Source organism: Somniosus microcephalus, unplaced genomic scaffold, assembly GCF_052327205.1.
Source record: "Somniosus microcephalus isolate GS21.2 unplaced genomic scaffold, FLI_Smic_1.0 unresolved_chr1, whole genome shotgun sequence".
Lineage (NCBI taxonomy): Eukaryota > Metazoa > Chordata > Chondrichthyes > Squaliformes > Somniosidae > Somniosus > Somniosus microcephalus.
In genome coordinates, this window is record NW_028225179.1 from 119,933,120 (window position 1) to 119,960,457 (window position 27,338).

At 49.5% G+C, this 27,338-nt stretch overlaps 1 protein-coding gene across 1 annotated transcript in view; it reads left to right on the top strand.

Moving 5' to 3' along the window:
- The window catches only part of LOC147095743 (protein CutA homolog), a 55,249-nt gene extending 28,138 nt beyond the window's left edge, over positions 1 to 27,111 (top strand). Inside the window, exons 3-6 of the mRNA XM_085973707.1 lie at positions 8,442 to 8,501; positions 9,385 to 9,430; positions 18,970 to 19,019; positions 26,872 to 27,111. Coding sequence (XP_085829833.1) covers positions 8,442 to 8,501; positions 9,385 to 9,430; positions 18,970 to 19,019; positions 26,872 to 26,971 — 256 coding nt within the window. The 3' untranslated portion in view covers positions 26,972 to 27,111. The remainder of the gene's footprint in view (positions 1 to 8,441; positions 8,502 to 9,384; positions 9,431 to 18,969; positions 19,020 to 26,871) is intronic.
- The last annotated feature ends 227 nt before the right edge of the window (positions 27,112 to 27,338 follow it).

Here is a 27,338-nt window from a genome sequence, read left to right on the forward strand (position 1 = left end):
TATATCAGGAGGAAAAGACTGGTAAAAATCCCAAGTCGGTCCCTTGCAGTCCGATTCGGGAGAATATATAATGGAGAATAAGGAAATGGCAGACCAATTAAACTCATACTTTGGTTCTGTATTCACAAAGGAGGACACAAATAACCTCCCAGGAATATCGGCAAACATAGGGACTAATGAGAGGGAGGAGCTGACAGAAATTAGTATCTCTAGGGGATATGGTGTTGGGTAAGTTGAGGGGACTGAAGGCCGACAAATCCCCGGGGCCTGATAAACTACATCCTAGGGTACTTAAGGAGGTGGCCCTGGAGATAGCAGATGCTCTAAGGATCATCTTCCGGAACTCCATTGACTCGGGAACAGTACCGTGGATTGGAGGGTAGCTAATGTTACCCCAATATTTAAAAAGGGGGGTAGAGAGAAAGCAGGGAATTATAGGACCAGTAAGCCTTACATCGGTTGTGGGCAAAATGCTAGAGTCCATTATTAAGGATAAAATAGCGGAGCACTTGACAAATGGGGGAAAGGATCGGACAGAGTCAACATGGATTTACAAAGGGTAAATTGTGTTTTGACTAATCTGCTGGAATTTTTTGAGGAAGTAACTGGTAAAATAGATGGGGAGAGCCAGTGGATGTGGTGTACCTTGACTTCCAGAAAGCCTTCGATAAGGTTCCACACAAAAGATTATCATGCAAAATTAAGGCTCATGGGATTGGGGGCAAAGTATTAACGTGGATAGAGAACAGAGAGTTGGAATAAACGGCTCGTTTTCGGAGTGGCAGGCAGTGACCAGCGGGGTGCCGCAAGGATCTGTCCTGGGACCCCAGCTGTTCACAATATATATAAATGATCTGGATCAGGGAATTGGATGCAATATTTCCAAATTCGCTGACGACACTAAACTAGGAGGAGGGGTGGGCTCTGATGAGGATGTCAGGAGGCTACAGTGCGATTTGGACAGGTTGGGGGAATGGGCAGATACGTGGCAGATGCACTATAATGTGGATAAATGCGAGGTTATCCACTTTGGGGGTAAAAACAGGAGGGTAGATTATTATCTAAATGGCAATAGATTGGGAGATGGGGAAGTGCAGAGGGACCTGGGTGTTCTTGTGCAGCAGTCACTGAAGGAGAGCATGCAGGTGCAACAGGCGATCAAGAAGGCAAATGGTATGTTGGCCTTCATATCAAGGGGGTTCGAGTATAGGAATAGGGATACCTTACTACAGCTGTACAAGGTGCTGGTGAGACCGCATCTGGAGTATTGTGTACAGTTTTGGTCGCCCCATCTGCGGAAGGATGTTCTTGCCATGGAGGGAGTGCAACGGCGATTCACCAGGCTGATACCTGGAATGGCGGGAATGACCTACGAAGAGAGATTAAATAGTTTGGGCTTGTACTCACTGGAGTTTAGAAGATTGAGAGGGGATCTCATCGAAACATATAAAATTATGGCAGGCCTGGACAGGCTGAATTCAGAGAGAATGTTTCCAATGGCCGGGGAGCACAGAACCAGGGGCCACAGTCTAAAAATAGCGGGCAAATCATTTAAAACAGAGATGAGGAAGAATTTCTTCACTCAAAGAGTGGTGAGCCTGTGGAATTTCCTGCCACAGAGGGCTGTGAAGGCTAATTCAATAAATATTTTCAAGAGAGAATTGGATATATTTCTGAAGGCTAAGGGGATTAAGGGTTACGGAGAAAAGGCGGGGACGGGGTACTGAACTGGTAAGATCAGCTATGATCTCAGACGAAGATCAGCCATGATCTCATTGAATGGCGGAGCAGGCTCGAAGGGCCGAATGGCCTACTCCTGTTCCTATCTCTATGTTTCTATAAAGAAACCTCTTATAATTATGAATAGCTCTATTAAATCTCCCTTTAACTCTCTCTGCTCTAAAGAGAACAAGTCCAGCTTCTCTCTCCTATAATCCCATGTGCGTTAACCCTGAGCTTCTGCTGGGTACCCCCTTTGAAGTCTAAGGGCTGGATTTTCTCAATGGAGACGAGTTGGAGGCAGGACTGCTGCTTGTCGGGTCAATATCCCGCCTCCATCATCTTCTGGCCAACCAGAGGGATCTTCCCCTGATTGACCTTGTTAAGCCCGGCCTGCGGGCTCAGCAGGCCAATTAGGGAGGAAGTCACTGACAGAGCACGTCAACTTCTGACGTGCTATCTGTCAAGACGACTTGAAAGAAGAAATATCAGTGTTTGACAGCTCTGTGAAGCTGTCAAACACTGACACTCTCTGTAGTTTGATGAGTCCTTGTGTTCAACTTTGTAGATTTCAGACGGCTGTTGGGTCGTTGGATCCAACAGCCAGTCTGTGAAATCGACAAGGAAGATGTCTGGTCTCCCGATCCAGGGTGGATGAAGGCTGCAGGCAGAAAACAAGGTAAGTTGACATTTTTTTTAACACTTACCACTCACCTGCCATACTTACCACTCCACACTTGCACCCATCACTCACCTCTACATCTTACTGCCAGGTGCCTCCGACCCCCACAGACCTCCTTCACATCTCCTCCAACCTGGCGGGGTTCTCCGAGGTCGGGAAGCCTTCACCTGAGAAGGTAAAATGGCACTAATCCTTTTTTCCTGCTTGTTAACTATCTGTTAACAGGCAGTTAAAAGGATTTAATCCCTTTCCCCCCTCCAGGAGACGGGGCCCAAAGCAGCACTACTTCCCACCTCCTGACAAAAGGACATGGGGGCGGGTTTGCCATCCGCCCCCACTTTCTGCTACTTTATCGGCAGTCCCGCCTCCTCGGGGCTGAGAAAATCCAGCCCTAATTGTCAGCCAGCCTTGAACATATGTGAGATATAAGTGTGTATCATCAGTGCCAGCTTGGCTCAGTAACACTTATACCTCCGAGTCAAAAGGTTGCGAGTTCAAGCCCCATTGCAGGACTTGAGTGCATTACCTGCTTCACACTGCAGTACAGCACTGAGGGAGTGCTGCATTGCCACACTTTAGGAAGGATGTGAAGGCCTTAGAGAAGGTGCAGAAAAGATTTACAAGAATGGTTCCAGGGATGAGGGGCTTCAGTTACAGGAAACTTTCTGGCATCCGGCACTGACTGAACCGAGTTGGTGCCGTCCCATCAAAACTGCCGTATAAACCAGCGCTAATGTTAAAATGTACGGAGCTTCTCAGCTCCGTATGAAACAACAAACCCTGTTGCTTAGCAACAGCTTCAAAACAGTCGGCCGCAGCTTAAAAGCATCTCTGTAGCTAAGCAACAGCTTCAGCTAGACGCTTGGGAGCCACAACTGGGAAAAAAAAGCAACGAGAAGTAAAAAAACTTATAGGAAACGGCTCCTGAATTTTGCTGGTAGATAGAGCTTTCCGGACATTTAACCTCCGGTTAAACGAAAGTTTCCTGTACGTGGATAGACTGGAGAAGCTGGGGTTGTTCTCCTTCGAGCAGAGAAGGTTGAGAGGAGATCTGATAGAGGTGTTCAAAATCATGAGGGGTCGAGACAGAGTAGATAGAGAGAAACTGTTCCCATTGGCGGAAGGGTCGAGAACCAGAGGACACAGATTTAAGGTGATTGGCAGAAGATCCAAAGGCGACGTGAGGAAAAACATTTTTACTCAGCGAGTGGTTAGGACCTGGAATGCAGTGTCTGAAAGGGTGGTGGAGGCAGACTTAATCGTGGCATTCAAAAAGGAATTGGATAAGTACCTGAAGGGAAAAAGATTCGCAGGACTACGGGGAAAGGGCGGGGGGGTGAGACTAGCTGAACATAAGAACATAAGAAATAAGAGCAGCAGTAGGCCATTCGCCCCTCGAGCCTGCTCCGCCATTTAATGAGATCATGGCTGATCCAATTTTGGCCTCAATGCCACTTTCCTGCCCGCTCCCCATAACCGTTGACTCCCCTGTTGCACAAAAATCTGTCTATCTCGGCCTTGAATATATTCAATGACTCCACCTCCACATCTCTCTGGGGTAAAGAATTCCAAAGATTCGCGACCCCCTGAGAGAAGAAATTCCTCCTCATCTCCGTCTTAAATGGGCGACCCCTTATTCTGAGACTATGCCCCCTAGTTCTAGATTCCCCCACGAGGGGAAACATCCTCTCAGCATCTACCCTGTCAATCCCCCTCAGAATCTTATACGTTTCAATAAGATCCCCTCTCATTCTTCTAAACTCCAATGAGTATAGGCCCAACCTGCTCAACCTTTCCTCATAAGACAACCCTCCCATCCCAGAGATCAACCTCATGAACCTTCTCTGAACTGCTTCCAATGAAAGTATATCCCTCCTGAAGTGCTCTTGCAGAGAGCCGGCACGGGCTCGACAGGCCGAATGGCCTCCTTCTGTGCTGGAACCATTCAATGATTGCCTGAGTTGCCAATTTTTGGATAACCCAGGTTCCCAACTATCAACCGGACGTAAAAAGATCCTATGACATTTTTTGGGGGGGGAAGAAAAACAGGAGAGTTATCCTCGTGTCCTGGCCAATGTTCATCCCTCAACCAACCCCCATCAAATCATGTTTTCTGGTTATTCATAAAATAACAACACGGGAAGAGGCAGCTCGTGTTGGGCTTAATCTTCCACACGAGCAGTGGTCCTCACCATGTTCCCACATCGCTTCCTCCCCCTTCCTTCAACCAGTTATCTAACCAGTTCCTACATGTTGACATGGTCTCTGCTTCCCTGATGAGTTCCAGTGGTGAATTCCACAGCTTCAACCTGATATACAATGATACAGCACAGAAGGAGGCCATTTGGCCCATCACACCAAAAAAAATAATGTTCTCTCTGTCCCAAATTCCCTTATGTCTGTGTCCCATTGTTCCAGATCCCTCAATCACTGGAAACCACTTGTTTCTATCTACTGTGTCCCATCCCTTCATAATTTGAAACACCTCTATCAAATCAGCCTATAATCTTCTCTGTTTGAATGAAAACAGTCCCAATTTTTCTAATCTTTCCTTGTGTTTGTATTTCTTCTCGGCAGACAGCATCCTAGTCAACCTTTGGTGTACCCTCTCTATTGCCTCATCATTGTTCCTCTAGTGTGCAGCACACTGTACCCCAACTTTAGCATTGCTAAGGTTTTTTGTATAGATTCGCCATTGCATCTCGTCTTTTAGATTCTGTACCTCCGGCCACAAAACACAGTATTCCATTAGCTTTTCATGGCCTTATCCACTTGAGGTGCTGCTTTTAGTGTCTAAGAACATAAGAAATAAGAGCAGGAGTCGGCCATATGGCCACTCGAGCCTGCTCCGCCATTCAGTAAGATCATGGCTGATCATCGACCTCAACTCCACTTTCCCACCCGATCTCCATATCCCTTGATTCCCCGAGAGTCCAAAAATCTATCGATCTCAGCCTTGAAATATACTCGAAGACTTGGGCCGAGAATTCCAAAGATTCACAACCCTCTGAGTGAAGAAATTCCTCCTCATCTCGGCCTTAAATGGCCGACCCCTTATCCTGAGACTATGCCCCTTAGTTCTAGACACTCCAGCCAGGGGAATCAACCGCTCAGCATCTACCCTGTCAATCCCCTTCAGAATCTTGTATGTTTCAATGAGATCACCTCTCATTCTTCTAAACTCCAGAGAGTATAGGCCCATTCTACACAATCTCTCATCCCAGGAATCAATCTGGTGAACCTTCGTTGCACCGCCTCCAAGGCAAGTATATCCTTCCTTAGCTAAGTAAACGTTAAACCCAAAATCCACATTAACCAGCTTTCCAACATTCAAAGTATAATTATTAATTAATGGGCCTGAATTTCCGATCGGGGGCTTCCTGCGTGCGGATGCCTCCGATCAGAAAAAATCTAAGTACTTACCTGCTGGTTCCGTAGGTCCTGAGACTTGCGATCCTGGGCCTCTCCACTACGAAATGCACGAAGGCCCAGGTATCCCAGGGGTGCATGCGGTTCGCAAGCATCCCATAGAAACATAGAACAATAGGAGCAGGAGTAGGCCATTCGGCCCTTCGAGCCTGCTCTGCCATTCAATATGATCATGGCTGATCCTCTATCTCAATACCATATTCCCACTCTCTCCCCATACCCATTGATGCCCCTTGTGTCTAGAAATCTATCTATCTCCTTCTTAAATATATTCAGTGACTTGTTCTCCACAGCCTTCTGTGGTGGAGAATTCCACAGGTTCACCACCCTCTGAGTGAAGAAATTTCTCCTCACCTCAGTCCTAAATGTCCTACCCTGTATCCTGAGACTGTGACCCCTCGTTCTAGACCCCCCAGCCAGGGGAAACATCCTCCCTACATCCAGTCTGTCTAGCCCTGTCAGAATTTTATACGTTTCAATGAGATCCCCTCTCATTCTTCTAAACTCTAGTGAATACAGGCCTAGTCGACCCAATCTCTCCTCACACGACAGCCCTGCCATCCCAGGAATCAGTCTGGTGAACCTTCGCTGCACTCCCTCTATGGCAAGTGTATCCTTTCTTAGGTAAGGAGACCAAAGCTGGAGACCAGGTGTGGTCTCACCAAGGCCTTGTATAACTGTAGTCCCTGGGATCACATGGGCCATGGGGAACCAATCAAAGGAGGGAATCCCCCTTCACACTTTTGACCGGTCTGTACGCATAGATCTGTCAAAAGTATGAATGGGAATCACATTTAAAAACACAGTTAAACATTAAATAAAAAATGTTTTTAAATCACATTTAAAATTAGTTAAAATTACATTAAATTAAATATTTTAAACAAAAATTTAATTTATTGAAAAAAATAATTAAAGTTTCTTACGGGGCTAAAAATAAACTTACCTTTTATAAAAGTAGTTTAAAATTATAAATGAGTGAAAATTTTTTTTTTTTTTTAATACTCATATGCAGGCCTTACGCCTCTGCTTTTACTAGGCGTAAGATTTTTAAGGTTCTCAGCGGGCGGAGGTTCTGCAGAAAGCGGAACTATTCGCCCGCAGAGGCCCTTCTCCAGGGCAGGCGGATGATCTATCAAGAGGATTCTTGACAGATCGCAAGTGTCGGGTTTCAGCGTATGTTCTTCACATGCCTAAACCCGGCACTTGCGCGGCCCCTATGGGCGCGTACGCACCTCGTACATACCCATGGGGATCGGAAAATCTGGCCCAATGCTTTTTTTAACCAAAATGTGCCCATCTCATTTACTGCCCTTGAATTCCACATGTCAGTGTTGCCCATTCCACCATCTTATCAGTATCCCCTTGCAGATTAACTTTGGTCCTCAGAATTATTCTCTCTGCCTCCTATTTTCATATTTGGACACCACTCCCTCTAGCTCTTTATCCAAAGCATTCATGTACACAGTGAAGAGAGGTGGACCCAGGACAGAATCCTGTGGGACACCACGACCCGCTTCCTTCTGGAGAAACTGGCCTTATCTCCTACTCTGCGTTTTTTCCCCTCTGACCAGTTTTTAATCAGATTTTCTCCCCCCCCCCCCCCCCCCACACTCCAATCCCATATGTTTTAATCTTCTCCGTCTCCTTGCCGCTCGTGGGATTTGCTGTGGGAAAGTTGGCTGCCGCGTTTGCCCACAGAACAACTATGCTTCAAAAACAAATTAATTATCTGGGAAGTACTTTGCAACGTCCTGAGGCTGTGCTAAGGCAACTCTTTCTTTCTATGATGTAATGCTCTCATTTACCGGGCACCGTGTCACGTTTGTCGAACTGTTACAAAGCTACGCACTAGTGAAGAAGTGCAGTAACTGCTATAAGAGCATAAGAATTAGGAGCAGGAGTCGGCCATACGGCCCCTCGAGCTTGCTCCGCCATTCAATTAGATCATGGCTGATCTTCTACCTCATCTCCACCTTCCCGCCCCGTCCCCATATCCCTTGATTCCCTTAGTGTCCAAAAATCTATCTGTCTCAGCCTTGAATATACTCAACGACTGAGCCTCCACAGCCCTCTGGGGTAGAGAATTCCACAGGTTCACCTCCCTCTGAGTGAAGAAATCTCTCCCCATCTCAGTCCTAACTGGCTGACCCCCTTAGCCTGAGACTGTGACCCCTCGGTTTAGACTCTCCAGCCAGGGGAAACAGCCTCTCGGCATCTGTGTACAGATGAGAGTTTGGTCACACCCACTGCCCAGTCAGTTATAATACACTGGGGTACATCCACACACAAGATCACTTCCCAAGTTATGTAGGCACAGTAGACATTGTAGAAGCATGGAACTGAGCAGACTTTGCACAGTACGGCACGGCAAAGAATTACACCAAGGGGCCGGCGGAGATGCAAGCATGGATTCGCGGCCTTGTTAGTTGAGCGTGGCAAGTGCCTGACAAAAAAAAAATACCTGTTCTACCAGTCTCTGCTAATTCAATCAGTGAAACGAGCCGCTTTTGCTCCCAACACAAATTACGCTTCAAGTAAATGAAAGAAGCAATTCACGCTTTGCCAAGCGCAGTTACCATTGACAGCTTCTTGCTCTGTTTAAATCTTCCAGGGGCGTGGTGCAGAAGAAGCTGGCCGCCTGCGTGAACATTGTCCCGCAGATAACGTCTGTGTACGTGAGTCTTTGCACAGAATACACGGAAGTTACACACAGAAACAGGCCACGGGACGCAACCAGTCCATGTCGGCCTATTTACATCATGCGAGCAAATAGTTGTAATCGTGTTCACCTGCCCTCCCGTTAGCTCTTCAACCCCTCTTTCTTTCATCCGCTTCCCCGATCTAACCTTGAATGTTGACCAAGGTCCCACTAACAGCTTTGAGATAAATGACCAGTCAAATCTACTTCAGTGGTGTTGGTTTAGAGATAAGTATTGGCCAGGACACCGGAAGAACTCCCCTGCTGTGGGATCTTTTTATTTATTCGTTCACGGGATGTGGGCATTGCTGGCAAGGCCAGCATTTATTGCCCATCCCTAGTTGCCCTTGAGAAGGTGGGGGTGAGCCGCCTTCTTGAACCGCTGCAGTCCGTGTGGTGAAGATACTCCCACGGTGCTGTTAGGGAGGGAGTTCCAAAATTTTGACCCAGCGACGATGAAGGAACGGCCGATATATTTCCAAGTTGGGATGGTGTGTGATTGGGAGTGGAATTTGGAGGTGGTGTTGTTCCCATGCGCCTGCTGTCCTTGTCCTTCTAGGTGGAAGAGGTCACGGGTTTGGGAGCTTTCACATCCACCTGAGAGGGAAGACGGGGCCTCGGTTTAACGTCTCATCCTCCTTGTGTGGTTCATGAAGTGATTCCAGTAGCCACTGACCTGTATAATTTCATCTGGTGACTTTGTCGAAATAGTTGAGGGGACCCAAATGTTTTGACACACACTCAAATGCCCACTGACACGTCTTCAACCCATATCGCCTTGGGAGTGCATGTTTTATTTGCATACATGTAGATTTGATTGTACAATTTTTTTTATTTCCTTTATTCTCCCCTCCAGATACGAGTGGAAAGGGAACATTGAGGAAGACAGCGAAGTTTTGCTGGTGAGTTTTCAGATTATCTCACGTTTTGTGGGCAAACCCGGGATGATTGTTGTTGGACTGCTTCTCCAGTCTATCCACATAACTGAAGTCCCTCATCCCTGGAGCCATTCTCGTAAATCTTTTCTGCACCCTCTCTAAGACCTTCACATCCTTCCTCAAAGACACATTCCAGACCATTACAGATAATTGCTGATTGACTCTTACACATTCTACTATTTTACTTTCCTGTGAAGACATCCTTGCCTCAAAATCTCCTGACCCAATTTACAACCCACGCTCAGCAGAAGGATGTTTTAACTTTTAACTCCTCATGTGCTGGTCTCTCGGACTGCCCAGAAAGAATAGCGAGGTACCCAAGTTGTGTGAGCCCTTGTTATCACAATTGTGTCTGTGCCTATTTATATATATTTGCACTTAAATACGCCACCTTTATCAGAGCATGCTCCAGGAAACGAAGGGAGGTGGCTGAAGGCGAGGTCAAAGAGGGCTGTAAGGGGGCTTTGGAAACATAGAAGATAGGAGCAGGAGTAGGCCATTCGGCCCCTCGAGCCTGCTCCGCCATTTAATGAGATCATGGCTGATCATCCAAATTCAGTACCCTGTCCCTGCTTTCTCCCCATATCCCTTGATCCCTTTAGCCTTAAGAAATAAATCTAACTCCTTCTTGAATATATTTAATGAATTGGCCTCAACAGCCTTCTGTGGTAGAGAATTCCACAGTTTCACCACTCTCTGGGTGAAGAAATTCCTCCTCATTTCTGTCCTAAATGGCTTACCCCTTATCCTTGGACTGTGACCCCTGGTTCTGGACTCCCCGCCATCGGGAACACCCTTCCTGCATCTAGTCTGTCTAGTCCTGTTAAAATTTTATAAATTTCAATGAGATCCCCTCTCATTCTTCTAAACTCTAGCGAATACAAGCCCTTTCGACCCAATCTCTCTTCATACGTCATTCCTGCCATCCCAGGTATCAGTCTGGTGAATCTTCGCTGCACTCCCTCCATGACAAGAATATCCTTCCTCAGATAAGGCAACCAAAACTGCAAACAATACTCAAGGTGCGGTCTCACCAAGGCCCTGTACAACTGCAGCAAGACATCCTTGCTCCTGTACTCAAACCCTCTCGCTATGAAGGCCAACACTTGCCGCCTTAACCTGCATGCTTACCTTCAGATTTGGAAGGTGCGGAGAGATGTGGTATTGGTTTTGGGGAGAGAGAGCTGCAGAATGTGGGGCATGATAGCTGAAGGCATTGCTGCCGGTGGGAGAACGGAGGGAGGGGGAAAGATATGGTAGACCAGAGTTGGAATGAGGGGCGGCCAGGAAAATAGTGCTGGAGGAGGCGAAGAAAGTCTATTGTAAGGTAAGGATTGAAACTTGAGTTGGTGTATTTATTTTATAAACTGCAGTTCCCGTCTGTTCAGCAGGGTAAAGGTGAAACCACCAGTCAGTGTGTGTTCTGTAATTGTGTGCAGTTCCAATGTATTCAGCAGGATGGGGAATATAATTAATTTGGGTTAAGCGGGTGTTTACTGAATGCACAGTTGCAGTGTTAGATATTGTGGGAGTAATAATTGGAAAGTCAGGCAAAAAGTTTGGCCCGTATCATCCAGAGATCGCGGTTTGTGAAAGCGGAGGCAAGTCCAACTTTTTCAGTGCCAAATGGGCTCCTGGGCTCCAGCTATGTGTCATGTTGTGCGTGCGTGCTTTGTGTTGCAGTCTATTTACAGAACAGCGTACTGTAGGGGCACAAGTGAGAACAGGAAATGCTGGGATCTCCAAATGTGTTGAACTGGAAAGGAGCGGTCGGACAAATTAATTGGATGGAAAAATTGACGGAGGAAACAGCAGAACCGCAGTGGGAATATTGAATCTCAGAATTTTCAGCACAGCAACAGCTCATTCGACAACAACAGCAACTTGTATTTGTATAGCGCCTTTAACGTAGTAAAACGTCCCAAGGCGCTGCACAGGAATATTTTAAGTCGAAAAAATTTGACACCGAACCACATAAGGAGAAATTAGGGCCGGTGACCAAAAGCTTGGTCAAAGAGGTAGGTTTTAAGGAGCGTCTGAAAGGAGGAGAGAGAGGTAGAGAGGCGGAGCGGTTTAGGCAGGGAATTCCAGAGCTTAGGGCCTCAGCAACAGAAGGCACGGCCACCAATGGTTGATCAATTATAATCAGGGAGGCTCAAGAGGGCAGAATTAGAGGAGCGCAGATATCTCGGGGGGCGGGGGGGGGGGGTTGTGGGGCTAGAGGAGATTACAGAGATAGGGAGGGGCGAGGCCATGGAGAGATTTGAAAACGAGCATGAGAATTTTGAAATCGAGGCTCTGCTTAAGCGGGAGCCAATGTAGGTCAGGGACGATGGGTGAATGGGACTTGGTGCGAGTTAGGACACGGGCAGCAGAGTTTTGGATGACCTCCAGTTTACCTAGATTCAAGCCAAATGGTCCATATTGGTGTTTATGCTCCACACGAGCCTCTTCCCACCCCTCTTAATCTAACCGATCAACATATCCTATTCCTTTCGCCCTCATGTACATATCTAGTTTCCTCTTAAATACATCGATACTATTCGCCTCGACCACCCCCTGTGGTAGCGAGTTCCACATTCTCACCACTCTCTGAGTAAAGAAGTTTCTCCTGAATTCCCCATTGGATTTATTAGTGACGATCTTATATTGATGACTGACGTTCCCTCTAAGCTGCGCTGCTGCACAACCGGGACTGGCTTTTTCAATGTTAAACTTGGCGCGAACTTGTGAATGGGCCACGCACCCAAAAAATATATAACGGGGAGCACGGCTTATGACCCACAGATTTGGTCTGCCCCCAGAAGTGGGAACATCTTCTCTACGCTACCCTTCATTTTAAAGACCTCTATGAGGTCGCCCCTCAGCCTTCTCTTGTCCAGAGAAACAGTTGAGATGGATAGGGTACAGACTTAAAAACAAATTCAGCCTAAGCAGGAAAGAAAGACTTGCATTTCTATAGCGCCTTTCACGACCACCGGATGTCTCAAAGCGCTTTACAGCCAATGAAGTACTTTTGGAATGTAGTCACTGTTGTAATGTAGGAAACACAGCAGCCAATTTGCGCACAGCAAGGTCCCACAAACAGCAATGTGATAATGACCAGATAATCTGTTTTTGTTATGTTGAGGGATAAATATTGGCCCAGGACACCGGGGATAACTCCTCTGCTCTTCTTCGAAATAGTGGCCGTGGGATCTTTTACGTCCACCTGAGAGAGCAGATGGGGCCTCAGTTTAACCTCTTATCCGAAAGACGGCACCTCAGACAGTGCAGCACTCCCTCAGCACTGCGCTGAAGTGTCAGCCTGGATTCTCGTACTCCAGTCTCCGAAGTGGGACTTGACCCACAACCTTCCGACTCGGAGTGCTACCTCCCTGAGCCGCGGCTGGGGGGAGAGGCACCGCAGGGTAATTTGAGAGGAGGGGTGCAGGGAAAGGTTAGACTGGGCGAAATAAGCGCCGAGAGTTTCAGGGGGTGAAATTAGACAGGGGAGCGACGGGAATGTGAAGCAGGCGGTATCTCATCGGTCGCCCCGTACTCACGTCCACTGACTTCAATTGCACTGAATATTTGGCCGTGTGTCGTATAACATGGGGGCAAATCCGATTCCGCCTGCTTTGCGACGCCGTCCGAGTCCAATTTCACCCCCACCCCCCAAAGTCTATTAAAGCTCAATTTTGGGGAGTGTCCAACATTGCAATACTCAACATCAATATTTAAGGAAGAACAGAAAATGCAGCGAGCTCTCAGCTTCTGTTTCCCTCTCTCCGCAAATGCTGCCTGACTTGCACGAGTGTTCCCAGCCTTCCAGCCCCCGCAGTACTTTGGCTTTTGTGCTGTCGGATGCTCAAGTGTGAACTGATTTTTCCGGGTGTTCTGCAACCTGCGATTTCTCCTTCATTGCTGGCACCGCACGGTGCCAGAGGAGCTCAGCTCCAGTTCCACTCGAACATGGGGTGGCAGTGGTCCAGCAGGGGTGGGGCCTGTCCCGTCCTGTACAGGCCTCCAGGTTTGATGCGAAGGGTCCTGCTGTGACCGATCTCCAGGGTAAGCAGCGCACATCTGCCTCGGCCCCCGGTCCAGACGCCGGCAACCCGCGATCGGCCAGAACATCTGCCGCCGCTCCTGCGAGAAGTGCAAGGGCGTACGACGTCAGGTTTAAGAGCGATGATTCACTCGGGCACTTTGGGACACCGTCAGTAAAAGAAAGGAAGAGCTTGGCATTTATATAGCGCCTTTCACAACCTCAGGACATCCCAAAGCACTTTACAGCCAATGAAGTCATTTTTTTGAAGTGCAGTCACTTGTAATGTAGGAAATGCAGCAGCCAATTTGCGCACAGCAAGCTCCCACAAATAGCAATGTGATAAAGAGCAGATCATTTTTTTTTTATTGATATTGGTTAAGGGATAAATATTGGCCCCAGGACACTGGGGAGAACTCCCCTGCTCTTCTTCGAAGTAGTGGCCGTGGGATCTTTTACGTCCACCTGAGAGAGCAGACGGGGCCTCGGTTTAACGTCTCATCCGAAAGACGGCACCTCCGACCGTGCAGCACTCCCTCTGCACTGCATTGGGAGTGTCGGCCTGGATTATGGGCTCTGGAGGCAATTAACCAGGTTGGTCCCAACGAAGGGTTCGAATGCAAGGCGGATGTGAAGGAAGACTTGAAGTGGTGTGACACCTCACCAAATCCTCATGATGTCCCAGCCTTGACAAGGAACCAATCATGTTTTCTCAAGTGCAGTGACTGTCGTTACCAAGGCAAACACAGCAGCCAGTTTGCTGACAGTGAGGTCCCACAAACCACAGTTGAGCGGCTGGCTGCTCAGTCTTCCTCGCTGACGCTGGTCGATGTTGACCCAGGATGGGACTTCCCAAAGCACCTTACAGCCAAGGAAGTAATTTTTTTTGAAGTGCAGTCACTTGTAACACAGGAATTCCCGGTGGGAGAGCTCTGACAATAGACATCACTAATAACAGATTATCGGGGTGCTGTTTGAGGGAGCTTGCTGTGCACAAAATGGCTGCCTACTTTACAACAGTGACTCCACTTCAAAAGTACTTCCTTGGCAGTAAAGCGCTTTGGGACATCCTGAGGTCGTGAAAGGCGCGATATAAATGCAAGTCTTTCTATCTCCGTATAGTGGCACGGAGCCTTGTACATTCACCTGAGGGCAGACGGGGCCTCGGTTTAACGGCTCATCTGAAATCTGCCATCAGAGAATCAGAGAAATTTACGGCACAGAAGGAGGCCATTCGGCCCATCTTGTCCATGCTGGCCGACAAAGAGCTATCCACCCTAATCCTACTTTCCAGCACTTGGTCCGTAGCCTTGTAGGTTGTTGCACTTCAAGTGAATATCCAAGTACTTTTTAAATGTGATGAGGGTTTCTGCCTCTACCACCCTTTCAGGCAGTGAGTTCCAGACCCCCACCACTCACTGGATGAAAAATGTTCTCCTCAAATCCCCTCTAAACCTCCTACCAATTACTTTAAATCTGTGCCCTCTGGTTATTGACCTCACTGCTAGCGGAAATAGGTCCTTCCTATTCACTCTACCTAGGCCCCTCATAATTTTGTACACCTCAATCAAGTCTCCCCTCAGCCTCCTCTGTTCCAAAGAAAACAACCCCAGCCCATCCAATCTTTCCTCATAGCTAAAATACCCCAGCCCAGGCAACATCCTCGTAAATCTCCTCTGCACCCTCTCTAGTGCAATCACATCCTTCTTGTAATGTGACCAGAACTGTGGCCCTAACTAGTGTTTTATACGGTTCAAGCATAACCTCCCTGCTCTTGTATTCTATGCCTCGGCAGTGCAGCACTTCATACCGAACTGCGGTGGCAACTTAGACTAGGTGCTGAAGTTTATAGTGGGACTTGAACCTGCAAGACCGCTGCCAACTGAGCCAAGCCAAAACTTCAGTACAGTTAAAAATCGTAATAATTAGTAGGATTCATTTCCGTCGTGTGCCATTTTTAACGCGCCTGTCAATGTGTTCACATAAATTCTCACCTGTGCTGTCGCTTTTATATTTAAAGCCTGCAGATGAGTGACTGGCTTAAAACAGCACGGAGGGGGATATATTTTTGAGAGCGGTTTAGTGGGTGCCATTAAAGGAGTGGCACGTGCAACGCAGCACACAGCCCCACTGCACTGTTGGGAAGGGCAGAAAGTTTTTAACCCAAAGGATAATGAACGCGGGACAAGTTACCCGGGACGCCCTTTGACGCAGGGCAGAGGCTGATGGGATTGTGGGATGTGGCGAGGTGTGTAGGGTAGGGTTTCAATCTTAACGTAAAGGGATGGGCTCGCTGACCTAAATGACCTTTTCCTGCTGCTAAAAACCGTACGTCCAATTTCCGATCACATATGGACTGCTCGCTCTTGACGGTCCTGTATGCTGAGGGAAAAGTTCGCCTCCTTCCGGTCAGGTTCTGCATGCCGTCTCCTATACACAGTGAGTGAAGTACTTCATTGGCTGTAAAGTGGTTCACTTCCCGTCTGTTGTGGGTCTCGCGTGCTTCACTGGCACCAGGGCCACTGAACTTGGACAATTCTTAAAGTGTCTCTTTTTTTCTTTTTAAATTGTCTTCTGACTTTTACAGAGGCACACAGTTCCATGGGTGTTGGTAGCACCCTGCCCAAGGAGCCATTCTGCATGTGTCAACCTAGACAGTGTGTGCTTACTCACTTTTCCACAGCCCAGCTCTATCCAGTCCCATCTGATGCCCATGCAGACGCACTTTCCAGCAGCGACCCTGGCCAATTTCCTTCCACCCGCAGAGGCGCTGAGAGCAATTGTTGGCCCTTATCGCTAGGCCCCAACCGAGATAAACTCGTGCAGGTCTGTGTGGCGCAGTACCACGCTGGGCAGTACAGTGAACCACTGAGCTGTTACGGGGAGCTTTGTCACTGGGATTTTCTGTTCAGAGCCCCACACACAGCAAGAAATACTTGCATTTCTATAGCGCCTTTCACAACCACCGGAGGTCTCCAAGCGCTTTACAGCCAATGAAGTACTTTTTGAAGTGTAGTCACTGTTGTACGCGCTTCGCAAGCTCCCACAAACAGCAATGTGATAATGATCAGCTAATCTGATTTTAGTGATATTGGTTGAGGTTGGATGAAAGAGAGGAACTGAAAGTAATCAGTATTTGTAGGAACATGGTGTTAGGAAAATTGATGGGACTGAAGGCCGATAAATCCCCAGGGCCTGATGGTCTACATCCCAGGGTACTTAAGGAAGTGGCCCTAGAGATAGTAGATGCATTACTGGTCATCTTCCAGAACTCGATAGACTCTGGAATGGTACCCATGGATTGGAGGGTAGCTAATGTTACCCCACTATTCAAAAAAGGTGGTAGAGAAAAAGCGGGGAATTATAGACTGGTAAGCCTGACATCGGTAGTGGGGAAAATGCTAGAGTCCATTATAAAAGATGTAATAGCAGAGCACTTGGAAAGCAGTGACAGGATCGGACAAAGTCAACATGGATTTACAAAAGGTAAATCATGCTTGACTAATCTACTGGAATTTTTTGAGGATGTAACTGGTAAAATAGATAAGGGAGAACCAGTGGATGTGGTGTATTTGGACTTTCAGAAGGCTTTCGATAAGGTCCCGCATAAGAGATTAGCGTGCAAAATTAAGGCACATGGGATTGGGGGCAAGGTATTGACTTGGATAGAGAACTGGTTGGCGGACAGAAAGCAAAGAGTTGGAATAAACGGGACGTTTTCCGAGTGGCAGGCAGTGACTAGTGGGGTACCGCAAGGATCGGTCCTAGGACCCCAGCTGTTCACAATATATATTAATGATCTGGACGAGGGAATTGGATGTAATATCTCCAAATTTGCAGACGACACAAAGCTGGGTGGGAGGGTAAGCTGCGAGGAGGATGTCGGGGAAACTCCAGTACGATTTGGACAGGTTGGGTGATTGGGCAGAAACATGGCAAATGCACTATAATGTGGATAAATGTGAGGTTATCCACTTTGGTGGCAAAAACAGGAAGGCAGATTATTATTTGAATGGCAATAGATTGGGAGAAGGGGAAGTGCAAAGAGACCTGGGTGTCCTTGTGCACCAGTCGCTGAAGGTAAGCATGCAGGTGCAGCAGGCGGTTAAGAAGGCAAATGGTATGTTGGCCTTCGTAGCAAGAGGGTTCGAGTACAAGAACAATGATGTCTTGCTACAGTTGTACTGGGCCTTGGTGAGACCACATCTTGAGTATTGTGTGCAGTTTTGGTCACCTTACCTGAGGAAGGACGTTCTTGCCATGGAAGGAGTGCAGCGAAGATTCACCAGGCTGATATCTGGGATGACAGGAATGACGTATGAGGAGAGATTGTGTCGATTGGGCTTATACTCACTGGAGTTTAGAAGATTGAGAGGGGATCTCATCGAAACCTATAAAATTCTGTCAGGTCTGGACAGACTAGATGCAGGAAGGATGTTTCTGATGGCTGGGGAGTTCAGAACCAGGGGTCATAGTCTAAGGATAAGGGGTAAGCCATTTAGGACTGAAATGAGGAGGAATTTCTTCACCCAGAGAGTGGTGAACCTGTGGAATTCTCTGCCACAGAAGGCAGGAGAGGCCAGTTCATTAAATATATTCAAGAAAGAGTTGGATATATTTCTTGAGGCTAAAGGGATCAAGGGATATACCAGAAACGCTGTTTACGGAGGTCACGGTCCATCATCAAAGACCCTGCCCACCTCAGCCACAGTCTGTTCGCCCTCCTGCCATCTGGGAGACGCTACAGATGCATTTGCACCCGTACGACCAGATTTAGGAACAGCTTCTTTCCCAGGGCTGTCATCCTACTGAACTCCACAAATAAACTCTCAAGCCTGCACATCTGCCAATGCACTTTATTATGGTTATGTTTATGTTAATGTATGACAAGCCAAATGTATGTTGAATGTTTAAATGTCTTAATCTAAATGTACACTCTCGGGAGCCGCAAGCCTACATTTCGTTGTACTGCACTTGTGCACTAACAATGACAATAAAAGTTGATTTGATTTGATATGGGGAGAGAGCAGGGACAGGGTACTGAATTTGGATGATCAGCCATGATCTCATTGAATGGTGGAGCAGGCTCGAGGGGCCGAATGGCCTACTCCTGCTCCTATCTTCTATGTTTCTATAAATATTGGCCAGGACACCGGGGAGAACTCCCCTGCTCTTCTTCGAAATAGTGCTGTGGGATCTTGTACGTCGTCCTGAGAGAGCAGACGGGGCCCTCAGTTTAATGTCTCATCCGAAAGACGGCACCTTCGACAGTGCAGCACTCCCTCAGCACTGCACTGGGAGTGCCAGCCTGGATTATGTGCTCAGGTCCCAGGAGTGGGGCTTGAACCCACGACCTTCTGACTCGGAGGTGAGCGTGCTGCCCACTGAGCCACGGCTGACACTTCACAAATGAGGTTTGGCAAAGTGTGTACTTGTTTCCTCAGAATAACGGTTCCTTTATTTGTCTTTTAAACAGATGATCAAAACACGAAGCACCAAAGTTAGCGATTTAGCGGCGTACGTGCGGTAAGTGAGGCCGGCTGGGTTTGCTGCGTACTTGTGTCGGAGGAGGGCAGTGCTGCATGTCGGACTGTTGTGGTCCGCTCCCCCGTGCGGTCCACTAGGGCTGGCAGGTAGTCGCGAAGGAACGCGTGGAGAAAGGTCATGGAACTTTCAACATAACGGCGTCACTATATGGCTGCCACCTACCCACCGGCGTTCGCATGGTCACTGTTGAGCATTACTTAGCAAGCATGGCTTTACTTAAACTATAGCAGCTCCGACAAGGTAGCACTCCCTCAATGCTGCACTGGTCAGCCGAGAAGGCCGGCCGTTACATGCCCATCCAACATAGTTGAGAGTTTCTCCGAAAGGCTCAAGTTTGAGACCCAGAGTTCACTCCCAAAGGTTCCATCCAATCCTTGACCAGCCCTTACCGGGATTGCCCTACCATATCTGCCGGAGGTTCTTCTCCTGTATTGAGTACAAAAGTAGAGAAGTTATGCTGAACCTTTATAAAGCGCTGGTTAGGTCACAACTGGAGTACAGGAATCCCGCCCCAACCACAGTTTTGCCATACGCCGATTTCACGTATACACGGTTTCCACTCTGCGACAATTTATGCCAACCGTGGCAGTGAAATTCGTGTATCCAGTTTTCAGTTTAGGAATAAGGTAAATAACATGATTTTTATGCTTTTTATATTCTTTTTTATTGTGTTTATACACATTTATACTGAATTTGCCAACCGCAGTTTTACTAACTGATGCGCTATCAACAATACCAAAGACTACGAGTTGAACTTATACGAAGTAGGCTTTTATTGACTAAGAACTAGAGCATGCCTCTGCTAGTGAATCCATCCTAAGAGCTCCCGGGGGAAGGGTGGTGAGTCACCTTTATACCCAGGCTTAGGGGTGGAGCCAGGGGCGGAGACATGCCCGGACCTGTACAGGGTTAACAGTGGTTTACCACACAGGCATGTACAGGTTAACAGTGGTTTACCACATTCACCCCTCGTTTAAAAAAGAGTCCGGCGGGGTGAAGTGTTTCAAAAGTTCGTATACGAAAGTCTCTCCGGGGGTCTTGTCTGCCGTAATGATCTTCGTGGTGCCGGTTGCGGCGGTTCTTTGCCCGCAGCCGCTTCTCGCGTGGGACGGAGCACTGGCGTGTCGTCCTCTCGGGGTAGGGATGGCACCGGCATGTCGTCAGTTCGTGGTAGACACCCCGGTGGTGCGTCGTGGGTAGTGGTGGTGGGTGGAGGTAGTGGATGGTGATCGATGGTGTTTCGGGTGGTACCTGAGGGTGCGAGGTCTCGAATTGAGACTGTGTCCTCCCGCCCATCAGGATACGCCACGTAGGCGTACTGTGGGTTGGCGTGGAGGAGGTGAACCTTTTCGACCAGGGGGTCCGTCTTATGGCTCCTCACGTGTTTCCTGAGCAGGACGGGTCCCGGAGACGTCAGCCATGGCAGTAGTGATGTCCCCGAGGTGGATATCCTGGGGAAGATGAACATCTTCTCGTGAGGGGTGGCGTTTGTGGCAGTACAGAGCAGTGATCGTATGGAGTGGAGCGCATCGGGGAGGACATCTTGCCAGCGGGAGATTGGGAGGCCCTTGGATTTTAGGGCGAGCATGGCGGTCTTCCACACCGTTGCGTTCTCCCTCTCTACCTGTCCGTTACCCCGGGGGTTGTAGCTGGTAGTCCTGCTCGTGGCTATGCCCTTCTCGAGCAGGTACTGGCGCAGCTCGTCGCTCATGAACGACGAGCCCCTGTCGCTGTGGATGTAATTGGGGAAGCCAAATATGGCGAACAGGTCGTGGAGGCACCTGATGACTGTGGCGCTGGTCATGTCCGGGCAGGGGATGGCGAAGGGGAAACGGGAGTACTCGTCAATAATATTGAGGAAGTACGTGTTGCGGTCAGAGGAGGGAAGGGGCCCCTTGAAATCGACGCTGAGACGTTCGAAGGGGCGGGTGGCTTTAATCAGGTGTGCCCTGTCTGGCCTATAAAAATGCGGTTTGCATTCGGCGCAGACCTGGCAGTTCCTGGTCATGGTCCTGACCTCCTCGATGGAGTAAGGCAGGTTGCGAGCTTTAATAAAATGGAAGAACCTGGTGACCCCCGGGTGGCAGAGATCATTGTGGAGGGTCCGTAGCCTATCGACTTGTGCGTTGGCACATGTCCCATGGGATAGGGCGTCTGGGAGCTCATTAAGTTTCCCGGGCCGGTATAAGATATCGTAGTTGTAGGTGGATAACTCGATCCTCCACCGCAATATCTTATCATTTTTGATTTTCCCCCTTTGTTGTTAAACATAAATGCTACTGACCGTTGGTCAGTGAGCAGGGTGAAACGTTTACCGGCCAGGTAATGTCTCCAGTGCCGTACAGCCTCCACTATCGCCTGGGCCTCCTTCTCGACTGAGGAGTGTCGAATTTCGGGGCCCTGGAGGGTCCGTGAAAAGAAGGCCACGGGTCTCCCCGCCTGGTTAAGGGTTGCGGCTAGGGCGAAGTCGGATGCATCGCTCTGCACTTGGAAAGGGATGGACTCATCCACTGCGTGCATTGTGGCCTTCGCAATGTCCTCTTTTATGAGGGTGAAGGCCGCACGGGCCTCTGCCGTCAGGGGGAAGGAGGTTGACTTGATGAGGGGCTGGGCTTTGTCCGCATAGTTGGGCACCCACTGGGCGTAGTAAGAGAAGAACCCTAGGCATCTCTTCAGGGCTTTTAGGCAGTGGGGGGGGGGGGGTAGTTCCAGGAGGGGGCGCATTCGGTCGGGGCCGATGACTCAGTTTTCCACCACGCAGCCAAGAATAGCGAGGCGCGCGGTGCGGAACATACATTTTTCTCTGTTGTATGTCAGATTCAGCCGTTGGGCCGTACGGAGGAATTTTTCTAGGTTGGCGTCGTGGTCCTGCCGGTCATGGCCGCAGATGGTGACGTTGTCTAGATAGGGGAAGGTGGCCTGCAGCGCGTTCTGGTCAACCATCCGGTCCATCTCCCTTTGGAAGACCGAGACCCCGTTGGTGACGCCGAAGGGGACTCTGAGGAAGTGGTAGAGGCGACCGTCAGCCTCGAAGGCCGTGTACTGGCGGTCCTCAGGCCTGATGGGGAGCTGGTGGTATGCCGACTTCAGATCAATCGTCGAGAATACCCGGTATTGTGCTATCTGGTTGACCATGTCAGATATGCGGGGAAGTGGGTATGCGTCTAATTGCGTGTATCGATTGATCGTCTGGCTGTAATCAATAACCAGGCGCTGTTTTTCGCCGGTCTTTACTACCACCACTTGGGCTCGCCATGGGCTGGTGCTGCCCTCGATAATCCCTTCCCTCAGGAGTCTTTGTACTTCTGATTTAATAAAGCTCCTATCCCCGGCACTGTACCGCCTGCTTTTAGTAGCAATTGGCTTGCAGTCTTTGGCGAGGTTAGCGAACAACGGGGGGGGGTTTGACCTTCAGGGTGGATAGGCTGCATACTTTGCGCGGCGCCGTGTTTAAATTCTGCTGGCTGCAGACTGTAAGTGGGGGCAGGGGCCCGCCATATGCCATCGTGACGCTCTCCAGATGGCACTGGAAGTCTAATCCTAGCAGTACGGGAGCGCAGAGCTGTGGCAGGACGAGGAATTTAAACTCTCTGTACTCCACGCCGTTCACTGTCAGTGTCGCTACACAGTAGCCGCCGACGTCCACCGTATGGGACTTTGAGGCCATAAAGACCTGGTGGCGTGTGCGTATAACCGATAGGGAGTAGCGTCGCACCGTGTCAGGGTGGATGAAGCTCTCCGTGCTTCCGCAGTCGAAAAGGCAATTTGTGGCATGGCCATTTACCTTTACGTTCATCATGGACCTGGCTAGTTGGTGGGGCCTAGATTGGTCCAGGGTGATGGAGGCCATCGTCGAGGTCGGTGGGTCGCTGTAGTATTCGCCCGCGCCGAGGGCCTGGTCCCGAGATGGTGTCCAAGATGGCGGCTCCCCCTCGGCTGATGGTGTCCAAAATGGCGGCCCGCACGGCTCACACGTGGTTGGTGGGGTCCAAAATGGCGGCCTGTACGGTTCACACGCGGCGCTGCTGGAATTGGGGGTCGATTTCGCCTTGCACACTCTCGCGTAGTGGCCTTTCTTGCCGCATTTGGAGCAGGTCGCGTCCTTTGCTGGGCATTGCTGTCTGGAGTGCTTGGCCTGGCCGCAGAAGTAGCATTTCTGGCCTCTGGTCATTGCAGCTGTAGTTGGGCTGCTGGCGGCTTGTGGCCTTACCGGGTCCCAAGATGGCTGCTCCCGTGGCATCCACGTGGCCATCCGGTCAGGGGGGTAGGCGTCCATGTTCTGGAGGGCCACGTCTAACGAGTTAGCGAGGGCCACCGTCTTCTGCAGGTCGAGCCCCCTCTGTTCCAGCAGCCTCTGCCGAGTATAGTTGGACCTGATGCCGGCTACGTAGGCGTCTCGGATCAGGTCTTCCGTGCATTCCTTGGCCGTCACCGCTTTGCAATTACAGTCCCGGCCGAGGACTCTCAGTGCCAGTAAATATTCAGCGCCCGATTCCCCGGGGCGCTGTTTTCGGGTAGCCAGGAGGTGTCTGGCGTAGACCTCGTTAACAGGCCTCATGTATTGTTCCTTTAGCGTCGCGATGGCGGCCGCGTAAGTAGTGGCGTCTCGGATGATCGAGTAGACTCGGTGGCTCACCCGTGAGTTCAAGACAAGCCGTTTTGCGTCATCTGTAGTGATGGTAGTGCTGGAGGCCTCCAAGAAGGCTTCGAAACAGCTCAGCCAGTGTTCAAAGTTATTGGCTGCATCTGCTGCTTGAGGATCCAGGTCTAAACGTTCCGGCTTCAAGATTTGCTCCATGTTGAAAATTAGTCAATAAAATTGATGCGCTATCAACAATACCAAAGACTACGAGATGGACTTAAATGAAGTAGGCTTTTATTGACTAAGAACTGGAGCATGCCTCTGCTAGTGAATCCATCCTAAGAGCTCCCGGGGGAAGGGTGGTGAGTCACCTTTATACCCAGGCTTAGGGGTGGAGCCAGGGGTGGAGACATGCCTGGACTTGTACAGGGTTAACAGTGGTTTACCACACAGGCATGTACAGGTTAACAGTGGTTTACCACACTAACCACAGGGGCTTTCAGGGATGAGGGATCCCTGTATTGTGTCCAGTTCTGGTCACCACACTTTAGGAAGGGTGTGAAGGCCCTTGAGAGGGTGCAGAGGAGATTCACCAGAATGGTTCCGGGGATGGGGGATCTTAGCTACCAGGACAGGTTGGAGAAGCTGGATTTGTTTTCATTAGAGCAAAGGAGGTTGAGGGGTGAATTGATAGAGGTGTACAAGATTCTGACGGGTTTGGATAGGCTAGACTGAGAAAGGCTGTTCCCACTAGTTGATGGTACAAGGACTATAGGACACAGATTTAAGGTTTTGGGCAAGAGATACAGGGGGGGATGTGAGGAAAAACTTTATGCAGCGAGTGGTGAGGACCTGGAACTCGATGCCGAAATGGTGGAAGCGGAGACACTCAGTGTTTTCAAGGGGAGACTGGATAGGCACTTGAGGGAAATAAACTTGCAGGGCTACGGGGATAGAGCGGGCGAATGGGACTGACTGGATTGCTCTACAGAGCGCAGGCACAGACTCGATGGGCCGAATGGCCTCCTTCTGTGCCGTTATGACTCTCTTCCCCTGGACAGGATGCTACCGAAAGCTTTCTGTCCGACGGGCAGTCCCCCTCTCTCCAGTGCATATTTTCTTGCCCCTCTTTCCGCATCCACCCTGACGTGGTCAGTGCCGCTGCTGTTCTTTCCCATTCTTCTGCGCAAGTTCCAAGTAGGGTGCCCCTCCGCGATCTTCCTCCCTGCCCCCTCTCTGCATCAAGTCGAGACTCGTTACAGCTCCTACGCTTGACTCTTTGTCCCACTATCTGGCAACTCTGCCACGGCCCATGCTCCACGTTCTTCCCCACCCCAAGCTTGGCATCATCTGATTTACCTCCCCTCCCTCCAACCTAGCACGTCCCTGTACCGCAGGCCTCAGGCCTTCACGTTGGCCAGAAAATGAAAGAAGTCGCCGCACAAAATGTGACAATGACCAGATCATTTTCTTTTAGTGATGGTGGTTGAGGGATAAATAGTATCCAGGAGGCTGAGGAGAATTCCCCTGATCATCTTCGCAATAGGGCCGTGGGATCATTTACATCCGCGGGAGAGGGCAGATGGGGGGCTCTCATCTGAAAGACGGCACCTCCGAAGGCACAGCGCTCCCTCAGTACTGGCACTGCGAGTGACGGCCTAGATTTAGTGCTCTGGAGTGGGAGCCTTTTGACTTGGAAGCGAGAGCGCATCCCACCGAGCCACACCTCCATTTCAGAGGCCAGGCTGGTGAGCGGCCTATCATAGAAACATAGAAAAATAGGAGCCAGGAGTAGGCCATTCGGCCCTTCGAGCCTGCTCCGCCATTCAGTATGACCATGGCTGATCCTCTATCTCAATACCATATTCCCGCTTTCTCCCCATACCCCTTGATGCCTTTTGTGTCTAGAAATCTATCTATCTCCTCCTTCAATATATTCAGTGACTTGGCCTCCACAGCCTTCTGTGGTAGAGAATTCCACAGGTTCACCAACCTCTGAGTGAAGAAATTTGTCCTCATCTCAGTCCTAAATGTCCTACCCTGTATCCTGAGACTGTGACCCCTCATTCTAGACCCCCAGCCAGGGGAAACATCCTCCCTGCATCCAGTCTGTCTAGCCCTGTCGGTATTTTATACGTTTCAATGAGATCCCCTCTCGTTCTTCTAAACTCTAGTGAATACAGGCCTAGTCGACCCAATCTCTCCTCATACGGCAGTCCTGCCATCCCAAGAATCAGTCTGGTGAACCTTCGCTGCACTCCCTCTATGGCAAGTATATCCTTTCTTAGGTAAGGAGACCAAACCGGCACACAGTACTCCAGGTGTGGTCTCACCAAGGCCCTGTATAACTGTAGTAAGACATCCTTGCTCGATCCATTCAGCGCTGCCACGTAACTGCCCCTAGGCGTGTCTAGATACCAGGTTTGATTTGGATGGTGATTCCCCCCCTCTTTTAATAAGGATTTGGATAGATTCATTGTCACTGCACCTCCAGTGGAGGTTCAACAATCTTGGCCCCATTTCACTGCTGTGGGAACAGACTGTTGGGAGATGCTCTCTGAGCTGCCCCCTGGTGGTGGAGAGAGGTGCTGCAGTGTTTCAATTTACTGCTCAGGTCCTGAACACTGCTGGGAGTGAAATCATGCTTTTCTATTGCCGTGAATTTGTAAACTAGTTATTTTAAATGGGTTAGCAGATGTGCGCAGAAGCTAGACTTGGGAACTGTTGAGGACAGGCTGCACAGACAATGCCTGTATTCCCTCGCGTATAGAAGATTGAGGGGTGATCTAATTAAGACGTTTATGACGATTAAAGGATTTGATAGGGGTGGGGGGGAGTTCAGAACAAGGGGGGCATAATCTTAAAATTAGTGCCAGGCTATTCGGGGTGATGTCACTTCTTCACACAAAGGACAGTGAAAATCTGGAACACTCTCCGCCCCCCCCCCCCCCCCCCCAAAAAGCTGTCGAGGCTGGGGGGGGTCCATGAAAAATTTCAAAGCTGGTGAGTGATAGATTTTTGTTCAGTGAGGGTCTTAAAGTTTACGAACCAAGGTTGTTAAGGGGAACTGAAATGCAGGTCAGCCGCGATCGAATTGCGCTGCGGGACAGGCTCGAGGGGCTGAATGGCCGCCTCCTGTTCCTACGACTTGAGTCTGGAAAGCGGGTCCCGGGCCTTGGAGCCGTTTACTCTAACGGTGAAGTGACAGTGATATTTCTCTTCTTCATCCCACCCCCCCTCTCATTTTAGGTCAGTTCACCCGTACGAAGTGGCGGAAGTTATCAGCCTGCCAATCGACCAGGGAAACCCACCTTACATGAAATGGCTGAGCGAGGTGGTGCCAGAATAAACACCCGAGCATTCGACCTGGGGAGGGGAGAGGAGGAGCATTGCCAGCGCAGTGGTGGCGACTGGCGACAGACTGTCCTTGAGCTTTTTTTTGCCCTCACCGTGCCAGGTGCTTTTTATTTTTATTTTTATTTTTTAAGTCTCCCCGTCCCCGGTTTTCCTCCCGCACCTGACAACGCGGCTTGACTCCTGCTTCCTGTTGACGGCGCGCGACGGGATTTGAAAGGCTTCCACGTGTCTTACTGTTTTCTCGCTTGCAAGCGAGAAATCTGTTGCGCCCATAGAGGAGCGCTCGGCCTGGTCACTCGTGCCACGTGGGCTGTTGCTGCACCTTTCGCCTCGCGAGCATGTCACTGAAGGGCTTTGAG